We start from the raw sequence: 20,877 nt of genomic DNA on the forward strand, positions 1-20,877 counted from the left end.
CAATCTATCATATATCACAACACTCAACACAACTACTCATTGCAATTTTTTTTCAATAAATTCAATGTTTATTAGAATTTTGGTTGACAAAGGGTTTGGGCTGTAAAAAGCCTGATATGTGTTTCTTCAGCAAAATAAAAGTTATCACTACTGCCTTCCATATTGGTAAACATTACATATTACATGCTGGCTAATTAATTTTATATCTGAGTTTTGTAAAAAAAGGACTAGTAGCAAGCCTAGCAATCTCCTAATTTTTACTATCGATCAGATATTGGGCAGTTGGTTGTTTAAGATTCTCAGGAATTAGGCAGAGTTTTTAAACCAAATACTTATAGCAACCTGCTGAAAGGCACAAAGTCTTTGCGAGTGAAGCGTGACTGAGTTTGGCCAAAAATGTTGACATAAATATTATTTACGCAGAATATCAGACACACACAACAAAATTTTTTAAAAATAAGTTTTGGTGAAGCTGGTGATTCAAGTTAACAATCAAGGTTTTTACAATCTTAGAAGGTCGCACGCACAGCAGGCAAACAAAGCTTTCAAAGGCATGTACTTTGAACGACAAAACTGAAGTTTGCACCGAATGGCCATTTAATCCCAAAGCAAACACAGAAAGTTACAGTCGTTTAGGCTTTGTTTTTTTCTATTGATTTAATATTCTTGATGGATTTGCTAGTTTTGGAAGCATGAAATGGATATTGAATTTGCTAGTAGGAAGCCGTCAGATCAAACACAAGCTTTGGTTAAAACTGACTGAACCAAAAGGCAGTATGTGATCAAAAGTAAATTGAAATTGTCTTATCTTGCTTGCTTGACTTCACACTTTTCGGTTTTAAACAACCAGCCGCAGATGTAGAAAATCAGGCTTCCCTTGATATGTGGCCACCAAAAATACTATTCTGACTGAAGCATATGAGCAGCCTTTAATTTAATAAAAACATATCAGTGTATATACTCTAAATCTATTTAAAATTGAAATGGGTTTTGCTAGCCAGTGACAAGTTTTGCTGTTTTCAGCTTAAAAAAGATGAGGAAATTCTCCAAGTTTAACAGTTACTCTTACTATTTTAGTGTTGGAAATTGTTACAGTTATTAATAAAATCTTGTTTGTAATTATCTAAAAACTTTTTCATTCACTTAAAGATTGAAAAATGTTTAACAACCCCAAACTCCCGCTAAAACTGATAATTTAAAAACTTCAGTTTTTGTTACATTTATATTAATAAATCCGATTTAGTCATCATGTGCGTCTGTCTGTTAGCCCACTTAAATACTATGTGTTTTTTGCCTGATTTCATCGAAAATGCCCAAGCATATGTTCCGAGCCTTTCACAATGTTGCTAAAATGCTTGGTTTTAAAACTCTGTCTGGTTTCTGAGAACCAGTCTCTGAAACACCCACTCGAGGATTATCTGGCTGACAACAACAAAAATCTGGTGAATCACCAGCCTACTGCTAGTCAGCAAAGAAAACCATAAATAAATAATTTTTAATAATTCAATTCAATTTAAAAAAATTTAAAATAAGACCAAATCAATTGTAAATCGATGAGTATATCTCAAAATGGTTTTCTGTCATTGTGCACAAGTGTGAGTCTTCTAGTGACCAGCTCCAAAGGACCACTGTTAACCTCAAAGTGAACTCCATGTTTTTTCTTAAAACTATGTTGACGTTTGACAACAAAAATTCTCAAAATGGGAAGAGAGACCAAACTTGAACCATTCCGCATTAATTTAGTAGATTTCACAAATATTTTTGTTCAAACAATGTTTCTATAAATAGTAACATGGTGTTAATACTGATTACTCCCATAAAAAGGTCTGCAATGCCAACTAATTACAATATTTGGCCTCCAATTGACCAGTGTAGAACAATATTGGTAACTTAGGAAAATGTCAGATGTGCGATTTAAGTAACTAAGCTGATAACCACTGAAGACGAAAACCTTTTGTGTCGCAAAACTATTTCACAATTCGGACTTCAAAACAAATGATTATCTAATTTGATTAATGCACTTTCAGACCAAGTTATATACGTGCTTAGCCTTGTGAGTTAGGTGTTGGCTGTTTTCATCTTATGACGAAAACTCACCTAATGTAGTGGATGCCTGGCTCGGTAAGTAACGTATCAATTTATTGAGTGAGACAAACACAAATTTTGGTTTCTGAAAACCACCCAACTACAAAAAAAGCTATTTCATAAATATTACAAATACTCTGCTACATTGTACATTGACTAATATTTAACAATAAAAATAAAAGTTATTTCAAGCTCGACTTACGCCGAGTAATCAGATAAAAGCTAATTGCCCAACAATTCATACAGATTTGGGCGGAGCCAAAAAAGCAGTGATAGATTTGCCTTGTTAGTGAAGCTTGAATGTTTCACAGGCATGAGATTTTAGCAGCCTGCTTTTCGATTTAAGAACCAAAATATCGCATCTATCTCACGAGATGTCTGCAAGGAGCCAAGGATGACTACAAAAAATATTTTTTAAGTGACTGTATAAGCAAATGTTGTTCAAACAAGTATGGCCACCAAAGAAATAAATTTACCTTGTGACGTGAAGATACATTGATGACTTTGAATAAGGAATCAAAAGCAACACATGCTCTATGAGTATCATTACGGACACAACAACTAGATCTTAATACTGTTCAACTTGACCCATTAAAATACATGTTGAATATTATCTGAATAACGGTTTTTGAGATTAATCCTTGACTACCAGTTAAATTATAAATTGAATTGGTGACATTTGATATAAAGATATATTTGAACTTTATTGCAGTGCTAGATATGAGTCATTGGTAGAGTTGGCTAAAATTTAATCCTAGGAAGTATCTGCTAACAAATGTCCAAAAAATGATTTTAATGGTAATAATAAAGTTTGATGTTTCGGATCAATATGGATACCAATATGTGTGGTACATGCTTTTGACAATATTGTTGCTAGGTTCCGCCTTTAAGCGTTGTTTTGAAATTTCTTTGCATAAGGTATGTTTGTTCGATTCCAGCAAGGAAACTCTTTACTATTGTACGAACCGTGTCTGTTCATTTGTTTGTTTGTCTGTCCGAATCTAGGGTTGACAGTTGGAGAAAAAGATGGCGTCAAACTTACGGCTTTCACTGTGGTAGGTCGACACTTTAAAAGAACTGCGCCACATGATGGCTCATTGGCATCTCTGAACAGTTGTACATATGGTTACTACATATGAATAATTGAATACATAGTTATTACATATGAAGTTCTCTCTCATCACTTCAGACTGCTAGGGTACTAGTATTCATAATATGAAATGTTATTGGAAATTAACTGCTCGTTATAAAAGTCTGTATGAACCAGTAAAAAACATCGCTAAAATTAAGTTTTGTTCTGTAATTTTATCCAACAACTAGTTACCAGCAAGAGTACACTATTGAAAACATTAATCAGTGCTCAGAATTTCAGCTTGCGTAGAAATCTCTTTACACTTCGGACGACAGACAGCCATCTTGAACTCCTAACTGTGACAGTCACTAGTCTGTAATTTGTCCTAATTGCAGAGCGAATTACTGATTGCAGAAATAATAATCCTCCCTAATCAGAGATAATTTGGCTAATCAAGATGGTTTCCTTTAATCGACGTGATTATCACTAGAGGTCTCGAATGACTAATTGAAGTATGAATGCTTGTATCCATTTCAAGATCATTTTGAGATGTGTATGATTAAGTAGAATGCTTCCAGCTTTCAGAAAAATATCTATCATGAACTGAGAGTAGGCGATGAGCAATTGCTGTAACCTATGCTTACCTACAGACTTGGAATTGTCCATTCAACGACAGGGTAATTTCTCTATTGATTAGATAACAAACCCACAATAAATCTAATAAAATCATCTTTAGCAATTGCCAAAAACCCTTACGTTGCTGCAAGTTGTCATAGCCTATCAAAACTAAAAGGGGAGATGATTTCAAGCTACTTCCACTAACGATGTGTCATAGAGGAATGCATGAGTTCTCTGTTAATGAGGTTTTGATGACCAAGTTCCCACATATTATTATGTACCAACATTTTCACAATAACTATTATAGGTCTGTAGTTGTAATGGGTATCAATTGAATCATATTTCATGGAAGTACATTTATGAGAGGTATAGGGAACCTAAAACACATTTAAATTCGTAAACTATACTAGTTTTATCAAAATGAATGTACTAACTACCTAGTGACTAAAGCTTCATCTTTATGGTCATTGTTGAAAAATCAAATCTTTTTAGGATCCACTAGCTAACATCATGCCACCACCAATCAAGCCCTAAAAACTCAAGCTACTGAAGGTTAACTTCAACCATAAAATGTTCCAATAAATGGAAAATTCACCATCCAAACCATGAAACTTCACAACACCAATACATTTTCTGCATACTCACTACTTTTTAAAAGTGCTAAAGAATATTTAATTAAATAACGTAACTTATCGATATCTCCCTTACTTTAAACAATAAAATAATAACTTGAGGGATAAAAAAACAACTTTATTAATTATACTGACTGTCAGTGCTCACTCTATCAAACTTCCTTGTTTCTGCTTTGTGTTCTTCTGATCAATGGCATCGATATATACTTCCCTGCCTCACCATACTGACAGCAATAAAGGACATTCCTCTTACAGACATCTATACAAAGACTTGTGCACTACTGATCAGGTATTCCAGCTTACCACCCTTCCACCAATCACATCACAAAATCTTTGAACATATTGCCCTATCCTAAACTTGCTTGTTTTTGCATTTGTGTTACAGGTTTCAAAGTCGGGTTCAAAGTTTCAAAGGTATCAAATTATGCCCAGAATATTTGTATCTATCTATTCATCCATAGGACAAACACTTTTATTTCGTGATACCGACATACTACATCCACCATCGTATGTTTCAATTAATGAACATTCTGTTACCACAACCTTCAATCAATATTCTGACTTTTCTGCAATACTATTAGATTGCCTCTTTTTAAAACGATTTTATTTTAATTCACTCAATAATTACTTATTTCTGTCTTCTTGTCTTGTTTCAGTATGTAACGATAAACATAATTTTTGTTGCTGATTACTAATTCCAATACAACCCCATACAGCCTGACTGCTTCAATAAGCATTCAATTGTTTGTGTTTTTACGTTTTTCAAGTTTTCAAAACTACAAGAAGGTGACAAGAAAAAGCAAAAAAACTTTAATGGTTTGTCCAATCAGAACCGGATAAACTTCCTTTTTAACGTAAAATTCACCAACCTGATTTCTTCATGCTGTAGTTGTAGTTCCTTGAGTCTAGCCTCAAGGCCATACTCTTTAGCGGAGGGGCTTTAGCCTTTGGAGGGTCGGGTGCCTGCTCTTTTTTTCTGTATCTTTCTCTTGGCCGAGAAGGTCTCTCTGGCTCTTGTAGAAGACTTTCTACTGACCCTGCGCAAAATTTAGTAAAATGTGAAGTAGTTAAAGAGACTGAAAGAGATGCAATTACTGTCACAAGCTGTGATCTGATCTGAGCACCTAAAAGAGTAACACTTGAGATGTTTAAGGTATCTGAGTATGATTGATGGAAGAGATTATGGCTTCTCCGTGTACCAAATGTCTCTTTATAGAAAGACGTACCACTCTGGCAAACGCAGAGACTTTTTTGTGGTTCGCCACATTAATGTTGACTACTGAGCTATGTTCTGAACTTTAAACAACTATCATGAAATAATGAAGTTGCTTTCTCTTACCAGGTATTGTTTTTGTAAAGATCTTCTTACTGGTTGATACTTAATTTTTTAAGTATACAGGTCATAAAGGGTTCAAGTTACCAATGTAACAAAAGTGAAAAGGTGATAAAGGTGGGTCTTTATCACAAGATACACGAGTAGGTAGCGTAGAGAACTTTATGTTGTAGATTATTTTGGTGAAGATCTATCTTTTTTGATATTTTTCCTAATGACCTCAGGCAGCACAACATGAATGTCTTTGGATTATTTTTACAATAACCTTTTAGCGTTTTATTAAAAATTGAAAACTAAAAACTTTACAAAGAATGCTGTGTTAATCGTAAATTGTTAAAAAACACGAGAATAACATTTTCAAAGCAATGTATGAATGATTAAGTGATGAGACGGCTCCGAACAGCCAATTTATATTTAGTATTTATTACTACAACTTTTCTTTCATTTATCATTAGTAAGCAAAATGGTTTGTTATTTACGAATCACACCAAGTTTACGCATAAAATGGCAACGGTTTGCTGAACAATTTAAAACTAGAATCCACTCTCTGTTTACAGTCGCTTTGAGACTAAATACTAGGTTTGATGATCAGTTGCCGAGACCAGAGCCGTGTCAAAGAGAAAACCGATCCTGAGGTGAACGACGCCACAACTGGGCCAAGCCTCAACTCAACAGATGACACGGCCCCTGGCAATAGTTCCCGTCAGCCAAAGGTCGGCTGTTGAGCTGACCATGCTATAAAAAGACGGAGGTAAACAGCCAGAAGGAGCTTGAAAAGATGCCGCAGAAATGACCAAAAAGAGAGCACCTGGAAGTCTCACCATGTGCAGTTACTTATGTTTATTGCATATTTATCTGTACCGTTTTATATTTTCTGAGAGATATATACATCCATTGCCTTGTACTCAAGTGTACCCTTGTACCCAAGTGTACCCTTGTACTCAAGTGTACCCTTGTACTCAAGTGTACCCTTGTACTCAAGTGTACCCTTGTACTCAAGTGTACCCTTGTACTCAAGTGTACCCTTGTACCCTTGTGGAGCAAGTAGGGGAACTTTAGAGGTTTCTCTGGAATATTTGATATAAAAAAGAATAAATTTTTCATTCTATCTACACCCAGATTGATTTCCAACATACTGCGTTCAATGTTTACCAAAAACTTATAAACAAAAAGATTAGGTAAAGAAGTGAAAAAATTTTATAAAAGCAATAATTAAAAATAATGGAAATTTCATAAATACCAAATAAGAAAATACAATAATACAAAGACAATGTTGAGCTGAAAGAGTTCAAAGTACAATGAGTGATTGCTAACATAGACCTATTAACTATAAGCTTTTTAGTTAATAGGTCTATGATGTCTAAACACAATGAGACCATGCAGCTCCCGATTCCTATGTTTGTACTCTCTGGTTGTACTCGTTTGTAGAACTTACGCGATTGCTTTCTAGTCTCTAAGGAAACAATAAAAATCTATTTTGATCAGCTCTTTCTTTACTGCTTGCATAAAATCCTGCATAATCTATGCCTAGAATATCTGTATTTATCCTTCTACACATATGACAAACCCTTTTCTATTTTGTAACACCGACGTACTCATCCAACATTGTATGCTTCAGTTCATGAACTTTCTGTTACTACAACTTCCAATTCACTATCCCAACTCCTCAGTAATATTACTAGATTACCAACTTTTAAACACACATCAGTTAAGCTCACTCAATAATTCCTGATTTCTGTATTTTCATTTTATTCCTAACAAAAAACATCATTTTGTTTAATGATAACCAATGCATTTAAAAAGTCATCCATACATACATACTTGCTGTTTTACAACCTTCTTATACAACACAATTTTTATTGCTAAGTGTACATAATTATTTGCAGTAATATTAAAATCTATGTTTGTTCATGGATCACGATACAAATTATTAGAATAGAAAAGTAATGCATCATTTCCAGACTGCCAGAAACGTATAAAATCACCAGATTCATAGACTTATCGAAACCACCAGCAACATGACCAGACCACCAACAACATAACCAGACCAGCAACATCATAGCCAGACCACCAACGTCATAGCTAGACCATCAAATGAGCGTAAACACATTTCGTGAAAGCGAATAAGTTAAGAATATCTCACTATCACAAGTGTTCTCATATTGATGGCAAAAACCACACTTAGTCATTTATTTATCATAATCCTACCGAGTCAGAATACTATATTCTGCTGACCTAGGAGGGTTTACCATCAAATTAGTCATCTGCATAACTGTTATTTTACCTTGGCTAAGATAATCTTAGTAACACCAACTAATACGTAAAGCCACTTGTCAGATTTATGCAAGAGTTATGAACTTTGTTTGAAAAGAAAAGTTTTTAATTACCAGTTTGTTTTTATTCTGTGTAACCATTGCTTCTGGAAACCTTTAGTTGCACTCACTCTTTAAATTGATACTGCTGCACTGCATAAAAACATAGTTCCATCGAGCAATGAAATGGGAGCAGCTTAACACAAAAAAATTCGTATATAAAATGATGCTTGTCAATGGACAGGCAGAGTAGCTGTGATAATGTGTTACATTTGTGTTTGTGCTATGATATTATTTGTATACAAATACATCTCACATTAAACTAGGACTACTTTGTGTTGAAAGCACTTCTATATTTGCTGGCAGTGAGTAAAGAGCCCAGATTACCAACAAGAACAAATCCTAGACTGGCCAAAATATAGGTTGTGTACAATGCAATTCTATTTTATTTGCAATCATGCAAAAGCTTACGTAGGATTTTTTTTAAATTTATCTTCAGAGAGTAGCCAACTGTGCTAGATACTAGATTTTATAGTCATTGTGGTTTAGCATTTAATTGGTGAGCTAAGTCTGACAGGAGTTTAATTTTTTGTCTTCTGTCACAAAAGCAGTAACAGTCTAAAAAACTATCCCGTGTTAGTAATCTGTAAAAACGGCTAAGCGATAAATAACTTTCAAAAGTTAGCTAAAGCTAACTGGCTAATTATCATGGCGGCTCAGATTACTGAAATGTACCAGATGTACTCTGATGTACCAGATTGGTGCCCATGTATGAGCTAGCCATGTTAACAGAAATGCATTTTACAGCATGTGGAGGGCAAGCTACTAGTGAATCCCTTCATGTCAAAAAAAGTTGCTGCTTAGTTTAACTGTTGCTCTTTTTTTCTTTGGTTTTATTATTGTTGTATAGCATAATTTGAAAAACATTTTTATTTGAAATAAAATTATTGCCAAAAAATTATATATACATAATGTATATATCAGAAAGGTTTTGAACCAACAGCTTGTCAGTTTTTGTTGGGGGGGGATCTCTATCAAAAAAGGGTGTTCAACCGTCAAAAGAGATTGTCAAAATAATCATGCTGAAGTTTTTGTCAAACCAAAGTTCCCAGATTTTGTAATAAGCGTATGTAATACTACATGACTAGTTTTCTAGCTAAAATGGGATAGCTGGACATAGCTATCTAGCAAGGCTTACAGGTTTGCTACAGCTATTTCAGGTAGTTTGTTATTAACAACAAGTGACCTGTAATTAGCAACAAAATGTGCTTCATGAAAATCTTTTAGTGATGTTGTATGTATACAGAGGCTGTATCTCAAAAATCTTTAGAAATCTGCGTTTGTACAATAAACTGGGAAGGTTAAAACACAACATGGGAATTCATGTTTATAGCACATTTATGCCATAAACATGAACTGGAAATAGGAAATTATCTATTCCAAGTGTAGCGTGCTCAGCGCTCGTCTCCAACAGCCAAGATTAGGTAATATAATACTTCATCCTATTTGTTTAGTTCTATAGTATAAAAGTTTCATTATTGATAACTATTTCATTTTATTGAACACAAAAAAACTATTTTTAGCTATAAAATAGCTCTATGCCATTCATGCGACTCACATTAAACTTTAAAATGACTCATGTCCAAAGAGGTTGAAACAGTTTTGGTTCTACTGGTTGGCACTCGCTTTGCCTATAAATTGTTTGTACAAGCAATAATTGTCTGACAAAAAACTTACACTGATCAGATATAATACAATTTTTAGGTGAAAATATAAAGATTATTAAGTAATATTTCTAAATTCAATGTATTCTCAACATACATGTCTGAGTACGAAAAAAATTGCTGACACACCTGAGTCACCTCATCTATGATTTCTAACGAGCAAGACAAGTCTCATAGTATAGAAGAGTTTAGATGTGGTCTTCGCCTCACTTAAACCTAACATTTATGTGATTAATTGGCCATTTCATATCTCAAACGCACTCTAAAGTGTGGGCAGCTGGCTTGAGTTCGGTAGCTAAATGGCAAGGATAAATCAGCTACCTAACGATGAGTAATATCTGAATTAAACCATTAGCTAAGTTAAATGTTATTTTTAGAAAGATTTGATAATGATACCACTTTGCATAAATCCTGCTAGTATATCTCTGGTGGCGATCTTAATTAAGAAACTACTAAATGTGAGTAGCAGAGAATTACACTCCTCGATATAAATGGGGCCTGTGGCTTTGATAGAGATACAATTGTACAATTCAACCCTTGGTACATCTAAATCAGATGTTCCGAAAAACCTTTGGTTTGGTAGACCAGCACTGTATCATCTGCGCTAATCAATTGCCAGGCCATTTCGGAAAAATTGTGCAGGTCGTTATTATACATGATGATCTCTAAGAGCAATCTGAAGATTGCTCTTACCAAGCATGAAACTATTAGTAAGCAAGTGTTTTATCTAAAGTTATAGTCTGTTTTATTGCTTTTAACTTGCTCTGTATTTATCATTTAGCACTCTACTCGAATCTTACGCTTTTACTCATGTATCTATATATCTATATATATCTATATATATCTATATATAGCTATATATCCATCTATCTATATATATTTATATATATCTATATATCCATCTATCTATATATATTTATATATATCTATATATCCATATCTATCTATATCTATCTATCTATATCTATCTATCTATATCTATCTATATCTATCTATCTATATCTATCTATATCTATCTATATCTATCTATATCTATCTATCTATCTATCTATCTATCTATCTATCTATCTATCTATCTATCTATCTATCTATCTATCTATCTATCTATCTATCTATCTATCTATATATATATATATATATATATATATATATATATATATATATATATATATATATATATATATATATATATATATATATATATATATATATATATATATATATATATATATATATATCTATTTACCAATCTATCTATAGGCAACAAAACATTTTGTTTCTGGCTTCCACATTCTAATAAAAGCACTATTTCACAGCTAATTTCAAATCTACGATTGTCTAGAAGGATATAGATAAGCATTTAGGTAAAAGAGCATAGCTTAGTAGGTAAGAGCACTGCCAAGTCTCTAAGATAAAAATATTTGACAGTTCTCATATCACCCAGAATGCATTTATAATAAATCACGAGCAGTACCAAACAGCAAGGGTCTCCGCTCTACAACAACCACAGATATTTGAAAGTCAGTCAGCTTGGAAGTAGTGCAAACAGATAAGATACTATCACAAGACCAAAGCATACTTCAAATACACAAATTACTATCAACTTTTAGAAACTTAAGAGATGGAGCGTTTCAAGTCGTGAAAATGGGTGGATTAGGAAGAGCTTAGTAAATGGAAGAGTCATAGAAGGTGTCCGGTTTAGCAAAGACATGCTTCAAGGTTGAATATTCAACTGAAATATCACTAATCCACCTAAAATTATACTTCGCCTAAGTGAGATTGAAAGAATTTGTTTCCTAGGTCCCAACTAATCTCCCATTTTTAGTGGCTTCTCATTGGAGCTAAGGTCATATCTACAGAGGCCTATGAGAATAAATATATTGAAAACATGTTGCCATACACAAGTACTTTTGTTAGGACACTTTGGCAATTTTTCTCATTGCCTCAATACATAGCAAAAGCCAATTTTATGTATAATAAAAAATAGAGATTTTTCGAAACAAATTAGCTTAATTGTGTTATAACTGCATATAACCGTTATATAATTGCACCATATACAACCAGTATTATTAAAAACAGCGGCTTTGTGAAGAAAGAACTGGATATCATATATTAATAAATTTCACTTTGTCATTAGGTGTCTGTCTGTTAGTCTACGTAAATGTTATGATTTTCTTCATTTTTTGACCGATTTTGTCTAAACTTCATACGTCTATTCTTTGTGCCTTTCACCAAATTGCTAAAACATTTTGTTTCAAAACTGTCTAGTTTTTGGAAACCAGCATGTTAGACATGCACCTGCTTACTGTTGGATTAAAAATGAAACGATTTTCAAGCTATGTTTACTTCTAGTACTTACTGTTCAATGCGAGTACACTCGCAACCTTGTTTTATCATTGTTATTATCATTGTCATGCATTATAGCTAGTTGCACAATTACTTCAAAAAGCATTCTAGTAGCGTAGGTAGTAGAGTGTAGGGTCATCCAAGCAAAAAATTGCGAGTTCAAATCATGTCAGATTTTTTCTAATCTCTATTAGTGGCTTCAGGTGGATAGAGATGGCTTTTATTATAGTAAAGACTTCCATCAAATACAATATTTGGCAGTAGTTGTGGTAGTGTGCGCAATAACTACAGCTGTAGCAGTCTCATTAGCACAGAATTTCGGAATGCTTGATTTATACTTGTAAAGGGTCAGAAACTACAGTTTCATCTGTATCAAAGCTACGGGCCACCAAGTATAACTACATGTTGAAGAGATTAACAGCTGGTACAAATAACAATGAGACTAAAAGAAGCTATGCTTAACCTAAAAAGGTCATAAGGTTAGCATGTTAATCATTTTGAGAATTTATCTTACTAATCAGAAAATATTAGTGCCCCTAAGCATGACGCTATTTTTTGCACATTGCGTGGAATCGATTAAGCCTTCATGCAAACTGTCTCATGGAATCAAATAGCTTGCAAATACTTTTGCCCCAAAAGATGCTAGAGTGTCACCAACTCCTTGATTCCTGGCTGTCTATGGTTTAGGACGATCAGACAAACCTTGAACCACTAATAGACATTAAGTAATAGCATTATTCTTATTGTAAAAACTTGGCATTCTGAGCTAATATAATATATATTTCTAACGTGTTAACCTTCATAGATTAGAAGCGATCGTTGCCTGAAAAGCTAATTTACACGGTATATACACTGCAAATCAAGAGCGACAAACTTGTTTAGGCACTCAACCATTCATGAAGCCTTAAAACCTTTTTTAGAAATCGCGTGGCTTTGATGCAGACAAATGTGATCAATTGTATGCATTCACATGAAACAATGTAAGTAGAGAAAATCAAAGTTCTGACTTAACCTGTTCTTGAGGTAGCAACTTAGCAACAACATTTAGCGAAGTTGACTTAGAGAACCCCTTGAGTCATCAGCAATAGAATTGAAATTCATGTACAAGATATTTCCAGTAACTAAATGGGTAGCAAACAATTCCATACCTCAAATCACTAACAATTTTCGATTCGCATTTTTTGTTTGACTCGACTAATAAAACACTAAATCTTCCAAGATAAAAAAAAAGAGATTCTGTCACGTGGTGAAAGCATAAATTAAAATAATTTAGTGTTCTATGCATTCTTTTCTTGAGATGTGCCACGTGTTATATTGCTGATAAAATATGACATTTGGTATTTTACTGACAGACTGTCGTGTCAGGCGGTGGCCGGGTGATGTTTCTGGGTGGAGTCTGAAGGCTAGAGACAAGCTTTTGAATAATTACAATTACAGGGAAGACTTGACACCAAAGAGTCATTTGCGCCAAAATATTTGCAATTTAGGAATTTTAATTATCTAAGTAAATGGCTTAAGATTAGCTAATAGCTGTAATAGCAATTATAAACTCAGCAACTTAAAAAAATAACAATTATATCGTGAAAAGTACATAACTCAAAAACAAATAAACATTAATTCATATTTCAAATCCTATATAGAATATTTTATGTTGCACTTGTGTGAACTTAAAAAGGACCATATTTTTTCTTGCTAAAGTTTTAGAGTTTGCTCAATTTGAAATTAATATTTAAAATTTATCTAAAATTAATTTGAACAAAGTTTGTTGGCCATTGTAGAAGTATTGCAGAAATGGATGTTGTCTTTTTGAAATAGTTGTACCTTTTTCATTTTTTAAAAATGTATTCTGAACACAATTTCTAGTTAGTGATATTTGATGAATACCAATTTTTACATAAATCTTAAAATGTTTCATGATTACAAAAATTCTGGTCATTATGACTTGGTTTAACTGTATAATTTATGACTCAATATCTATAGCTTTAAATTATTTGTTTGAGGTTAGTAACACAGTATACAGTCTGCCAACCTATCAGGGCAATCATATTCTAATCACTGATAAAACTTGCAACAAATTTAAAAGTAGTACTCTAAATAATTTTGCGTTATTCAAGTTATTAACTTATCAATTTTAATAATTGTAAAAACATGCAAACATAATTATGAAAAACTCAAAACGGTTTTTACTCTTAATAAAGCAGCCCAAAGTTATTTATGATTCTATTAGTGTTTTTTATTTTTTATTCATAATGGAAATAGTTTTAAAGTTATAGGAGCTAAAAACTTTGAATTGCAATTAGAAGATAAATAAATATTTTTAAATTAAACTAGGCTAATCAAGCCCTGAGGCGTTCAATGCATGTTCTAAGAAAATAAATTAAATTAAATGAAAGAGTGTTCTACAAGTTCACTCTATTTAAAAGGTTTAAAATATATAGTGTAAAATATTTAGGTACAACCTTTAGTCGATATTAAATACAAATTAAGAGTTATCTTCAATTGCATAAAAATAAAGCAGGGGTGCAATAATTGAGGATTTTATACCGCAAGCATAAAATTAAATGAGTTGTCTCCTCACTAGTTTTTGATTGCAAAAAGAAGACAACTTAAAAATTTTGTTTTTATTCACCGCTTATGCCCCTGCATGGCTAACTTTCTAGCGTAACTCACAGAATCAAAAATATACTTAAAAAATTTATAGTACAAGAGATTTAGTTAGCATGTACCACTTGATTTTATATTTGACATAAAGCTAATTAAAATACCGCGGTTAATTAAATTATTTAAAAACAAAATATTGGGCTGCTTGCCATGGAGTCGTTGATTAAAATGCACACCATGACTAAGATTAGAGTGGATACAAATTTATGACAGCTGCTTTTGTTGTTAGGCAGATACAGTAAAGTTTGTCCGTGGGAAAACCTACAGAGTACTAATTACTATTAAAGCATTAATTTTCACACCAATATATTTATTTTCAGCAGGCCTTACGTAAGCCCAGTTATCAACTGGGACTAAATTATTCCTTGTCACCATTAAGCAGATGTATACACACACGCATAATGGACTCATTATACCACCTAAATAATTAACCTCTAGCTAGACCAGTCACCTCCCATTAGTGAGATGGTGGGAACCAGTGAATTCCAGCCTATTCATCATGTAAGAATTTATTTTTCTTGGTTTATTTGCTAAGAAACTTTTTTCAATTAGCATGAATATTCTGTTTGTTGAGCAAACGGTTTGGAGACTGACATTTTAAGTCTGTGGTAAAAGTACTTTTAAAGAGAGAATAGATAAAACTAAAATTAAACTTTTTTAAAAACAGTGTTAGACATTTCATCCGAAAACAATTAAAAAGAAAAAAAGTAATTGAGCTTGAAGCATAGTATAAAGTGTTTGTTTGGTTCTAAAATAAATATGTGGTTTGTAAACAGAGTAAAAACCAGTAATCTTAGTCTTACAATCCTAAAAGGCTCCAGATGTTAGCGCACAGTCCAAAACTTTTTGTAATAAAATCTTTGACTTCTTGAAATCACAAAGTCTGCAAGTTTTTGTAGCAGTGTAACATGACTGGTTTTCTAGGTGATACGATAGAGCCAGATATAGCTTTCCAGCAAAATTTAAAGCTTTAAGGTTGACTTGCAACAAAATTCACATTACAGTTAATTGGTATCAAAAGATTCACCATGTCTTACTCTGCTGTGTTGTAGGTGTAAAATATGTGGAAATGTGATTACAAGCTCTTAAAAGCTCAAAGACGAACAGTTAATTGCCACCATCACAAGACCGCTGTAGATTGGAATCTCTTTCTAAAGCGGCACAAATGGGATGTAGTTGTACAAGATGGCTTCTGTTTACACCTTCACGCAGCCTCACTTGTCAAAATATTTTTACAAATATACTTCATGCATTTAATAAAACCATGTTTATTGTTGTTACGCGTCTATTTCATCATCATTGTAATGCTGTCATTTTGAGAACTGATATTTCAAAACCTACCATAAAAATTCGTTAAATTTTTTAACCTTAGCTTGAAGGAGTGCATATCACCCTCTGATAAACATGACGAGCCTGTTGGTTACCTGTGATATTAAAAAAATGCTGCAGCAGTTATTCGTGCTGTTTGGCAGGAAGTATTGGTCACATGATCAGATTAGACGTAAACTGCAAACTAGCGAGCGTCTATATTTGGTAAGGGCTCTTCAGTAACACCCGAAGCGTTTGTCATAAACTAGTGCTACGAAAAGTTTTATATTGAGCCTTTTATAGGTCTTTCAACTTACGTGAGAACCTCACGTGACAAAACAATAACCAAATTTAATGACTACGTCAGAGAAATACACTGATTCCAGTCTACGGCGGATTCGTGATGGCGGCGATCAACTGTTCGTTTTTGAGCTTTTAAGAGCTTGTAATCACATTTCGACATATTCTGCTCTTACACCACAGCAGAGTAAGACATGGTGAATCTTTTGATACCAAATAGCTGTAATGTAGATTTTGTTGCAAGTCAACCTTTAAGGATCAATGCAATGTGCAAAGTTGTTATTAATGAAATATTCTGTATTCGTATTCTGCATTATGTATATAAAAGTCTTATTTAGGGAATGTCTAGCAGCATGTTTCTTTACAATAAACCGGAAAGATTGAAACACGACAAGAGTTTTTTCAAACTGAGTTTAAATAACATATTTAAACCATTATTTTTTATTAATATCCCATGTAATATGATTGCAGTTGTAACCATCAGTTAAAAACATCAAACCAAATTTGGATTGCCATATTTGAGAATGACAACTTCAAGTTAAGACCACAGTTTTAGAACAGTACTTGCCAATTAGTATTCTTGAATATTTTTTGTGAACTCAAAACAAATAGAATCATTAACCAATTTTAATAGTAAGAATGATGCCTCATATATGGTTATAATTGCAGAGACTACAGTCATACACCTATTCAGATACAATCATGAAAATATAACTGGGTGTGAGAGAGCCTTTCATACTCTTTTTAAGCATTGCACTTGATTTCTAAACAAAAGCCTAGTATTCCTAACTTATAAAAATAAAACGGAATAACAATTTATCTAAAAATAAATATATAAATTTTATTTGCAGAAACAAATGTTTGTAATTAGGCAGCATGGACAGCTATTTGTAAAATATTTCAACACAGTAAATGCATATATTATAATTTACTGCCACCTAGAAGAATTTTTTGCGTGTTTTTCAACTTATATTTCGAAAAAAATAGAATGAAAAAACTTCCCAAAAACAGAAAACCTTTTTAGATTATGGCCAAAATGTTCTAATAAAGACTTTTGACCTTTAATCTTTTTTATTTTAACTGCCATTCTTGTAACCTGACTTTCCATGATCTCTACAAAAAAGCTAAACTGTAGCTGTAACTGTAAATCAATGTCTTTGAACATAGAAGCAGATAACACATTAAACTAGCAGAACTAGTTCACTGTAAATCAAAGTAGAACTGCGTACATACATGTACGTACCAATCAGTTTTTAAAAAGTATATGCACCATAATTATGTTCAAAATTACATGACATATTAAAACAACATTTTTGTTCAAATTTTACATAATGTCTTAAATAAATTGTATGAGGTGCTCGTAAGTCAATTTTTAACTGTCTATCACTAGTGTTTATTTTTAGAAAAACCAATGAAGTTGAACCTATTCCATGCAAGACTTCTATGGGCATAGCAAAACATGCATACCTGAACCTGACCAACCACTAATTTACATATTCTACAGGCCTAGTTTGAACAGCCCAGCGGTCATGAGTGCTTACTCAGTGAACAGAAAGTTAGGGCTCAATAAATTTTATAGTAAAAACCATGTCCATTGTCGAAAGCCACTCTTGGAGTTTGAAAAAAAAGAATGCACCATACAAGATTTGAACTCGGGGCTTTCAGCTTATTGGACTGTCATTCTAATACATGTGCTCAGATCAAGAGAAATGTGATTAGGATGTTTATAGTTATAAAGAGAATGAGAGAATAGAGAGACGTAAAACTGCAACTTGACCGCAATAGCCAATATCAGCCATGGCAACGAGAGCAACCAGTGACCTCATTTTGCACATATTCTTCTTGTGAGTGTTTCAATTGCAATCAAGTTTGGCCATTTTAATTTTTAATTTTTTAATTTTGGCAGTTAGATCACCTCAAACATGTAAAGCAATCACAAATGATATAAAAATAACGAGAGCTTTTAATAAAATAAGTTCATCTTTTATCGATCACCATATACCAATTCAGAATGAATGTGCAGATAGTGATAGTTTATCTTGGCACACCCGACAAACTCTCACTGCACACCGGATGACCAGGGTGGGGTTTAATCTATGCTGTAATAAGGGCAGTGACCGTCTGTCCGAAGTTGACCCAAGACTGCATAGGAATAAAGTTTACATTTACTGGAATTGAACTCAGGTACTTTGACTTACTTTTCAGCACATTTAACCCTATATATACCCCTACCTAAACCAATAGATTGCCCCTACATAAATAGATTTACCCCTACAACAATAGATTTACCCCTACAACAATAGATTACCCCTACAACAATAGATTTACCCCTACAACAATAGATTTACCCCTACAACAATAAATTTACCCCTACAACAATAGATTACCCCTACAACAATAGATTTACCCCTACAACAATAGATTACCCCTACAACAATAGATTTACCCCTACAACAATAGATTTACCCCTACACCAATAGATTACCCCTACACCAATAGATTTACCCCTACAACAATAGATTTACCCCTGCAACAATAGATTACCCTTACAACAATAGATTTACCCCTGCAACAATAGATTACCCCTACAACAATAGATTTACCCCTACAACAATAGATTTACCCCTACACCAATAGATTTACCCCTACAACAATAGATTACCCCTACAACAATAGATTTACCCCTACAACAATAGATTACCCCTACAACAATAGATTTACCCCTACAACAATAGATTTACCCCTACAACAGTAGATTACCCTGTAGTTAAATGAAATAAAATGGTTATCTGCATGTGATGAGCCAGTAAAAATATGCTAACAACACACCCTGAAGGTAGTTTCACTTTACAAAATATTTTATTTTTTATCGCAATTTATTGTTGGCAATGGCCAGCGGTGCTAGACGCATTACTGATACGAATTTTATTAATTTTAGATCTATAGACTTTGGGTAGTTGTTATTGAACAATAGCACTATTTTATCCCTTGTTGTTATCCTTATGTCATCAGTAATAATAATGCCGTAAACTGTAATAATATCTGACCTACTTTGACTCAAAATGGCCAAAAAAGCATTTGTTCTCATTCTACAATGCATTTATGGTATTTTTCATGGCACCAGAAAATGTAAATTTTATGACGATTGATTTAGTATAAAAATATTTTTTATAGACCATATATCTCAAATATTGACAATTATTTGCTCTCTGACCAACATTAGGTATTATTGAATAGGTGATTATGTCCTGGTAAACAAATTAATTTGATAGAAAAAGAGTTAAATATGCACATATCGATTACTCATGACGATCTCTCACGATGCATGGGACTGCCGAGTATACTAGCAGTAATAAAATATAGCTGCTGATAAGAGAAAAGGCATCCAGCCTTAAATTTCTCAGTCAAATGAAATCATGTGGAACAATCCGTAAAAGCCTAATTAAAGTTTGGAAAGTAATTTTGTGACAAACCAACGGGAGGATTCACCGAAATGTATCCTTATTACATCCTGGATAACTGACTAATTCCTGGACACACCAAAATGTTTGAAATTGAAATTTAGCGTATTTATATATACTTTCGGTTGCATTTAATGCTATCAATTTATTATTCATGTCTATCTGTCTAATTATAGGATGTCCGTTATTAATAGAAATGAAAATGCATTTTTAAGCAACCAGGCAAATCTATAGCCAATTGAAACTCTCGTAATTTTTAATGTATGTAGCCCAACCCACAAATTCTTAGATGAATCACCAAAACATGTTTACCTATCAAAACAGATCTTCAAACTTGGATAAAAACAACAACCAATCTACTTTTCACTCATCAGCAAGTGTTGATAAAACTGCATTTTCATTTCAAGAGAAGAGCTTAAACAATTGTTTTTGTTAATTTTATCAGAAAATATTGGTGGTTTTCTATCACTTGCAATTGCTGTCGATAGTTTTCATCGGTTAATGATTGTCGCGATGCTTCAAGGTAAAAATCGACAAAACTTGATTGCAGTTAAAACACTCAGAAGAAAAATACATGTGGAATGATGTCACTAGCTGCTATCATTGAGATGGTTGAAGTCAGTTATTTTGTTCAAGCTACACCGCTACGCATCTCTATTTTGTCAGTTCTTTGCAATTATAGATGCCAAAATCACACTTTCTATTGATTCGAGCGTTTTCATCGCAATTGCAGTAAGTTTTATTGCTTTTAATCTTGAAACATCCTGGCAATCATATCACTTCAAAATCAAAAACATCTCAAATGATAGAAAAACACCGACACTTTATGATAAATTCTACAAAACATTTTGTGTAAGTTGATCTTTAAGCATATACTAATGCCTTATGAATTCATGTTATCTCATTGGTTTGTGTCACATTTGTTATCCAGTCATAAAAAAGCTGCAGTTACTCTGATACCATAGCAATCGCTTCTTGTATCAAAAAGTAATTTGTGGAAGGCCGACAAAAGAGAGGTTTAGGAT

The 20,877-nt window shown here is 33.1% G+C and overlaps 1 protein-coding gene across 2 annotated transcripts in view; it reads right to left on the minus strand.

Annotated features, from left to right (window-relative positions):
• Positions 1-20,877, minus strand: part of LOC137396226 (serine-rich adhesin for platelets-like) — an 89,017-nt gene that overhangs the window by 61,470 nt on the left and 6,670 nt on the right. For both annotated transcript variants that reach the window (XM_068082408.1, XM_068082406.1), the window contains exon 2: positions 5,277-5,444. In XM_068082408.1, the coding sequence (XP_067938509.1) occupies positions 5,277-5,444 (168 nt within the window). The remainder of the gene's footprint in view (positions 1-5,276; positions 5,445-20,877) is intronic.

The sequence above is a fragment of the Watersipora subatra genome, chromosome 5 (genome assembly GCF_963576615.1).
Source record: "Watersipora subatra chromosome 5, tzWatSuba1.1, whole genome shotgun sequence".
Lineage (NCBI taxonomy): Eukaryota > Metazoa > Bryozoa > Gymnolaemata > Cheilostomatida > Watersiporidae > Watersipora > Watersipora subatra.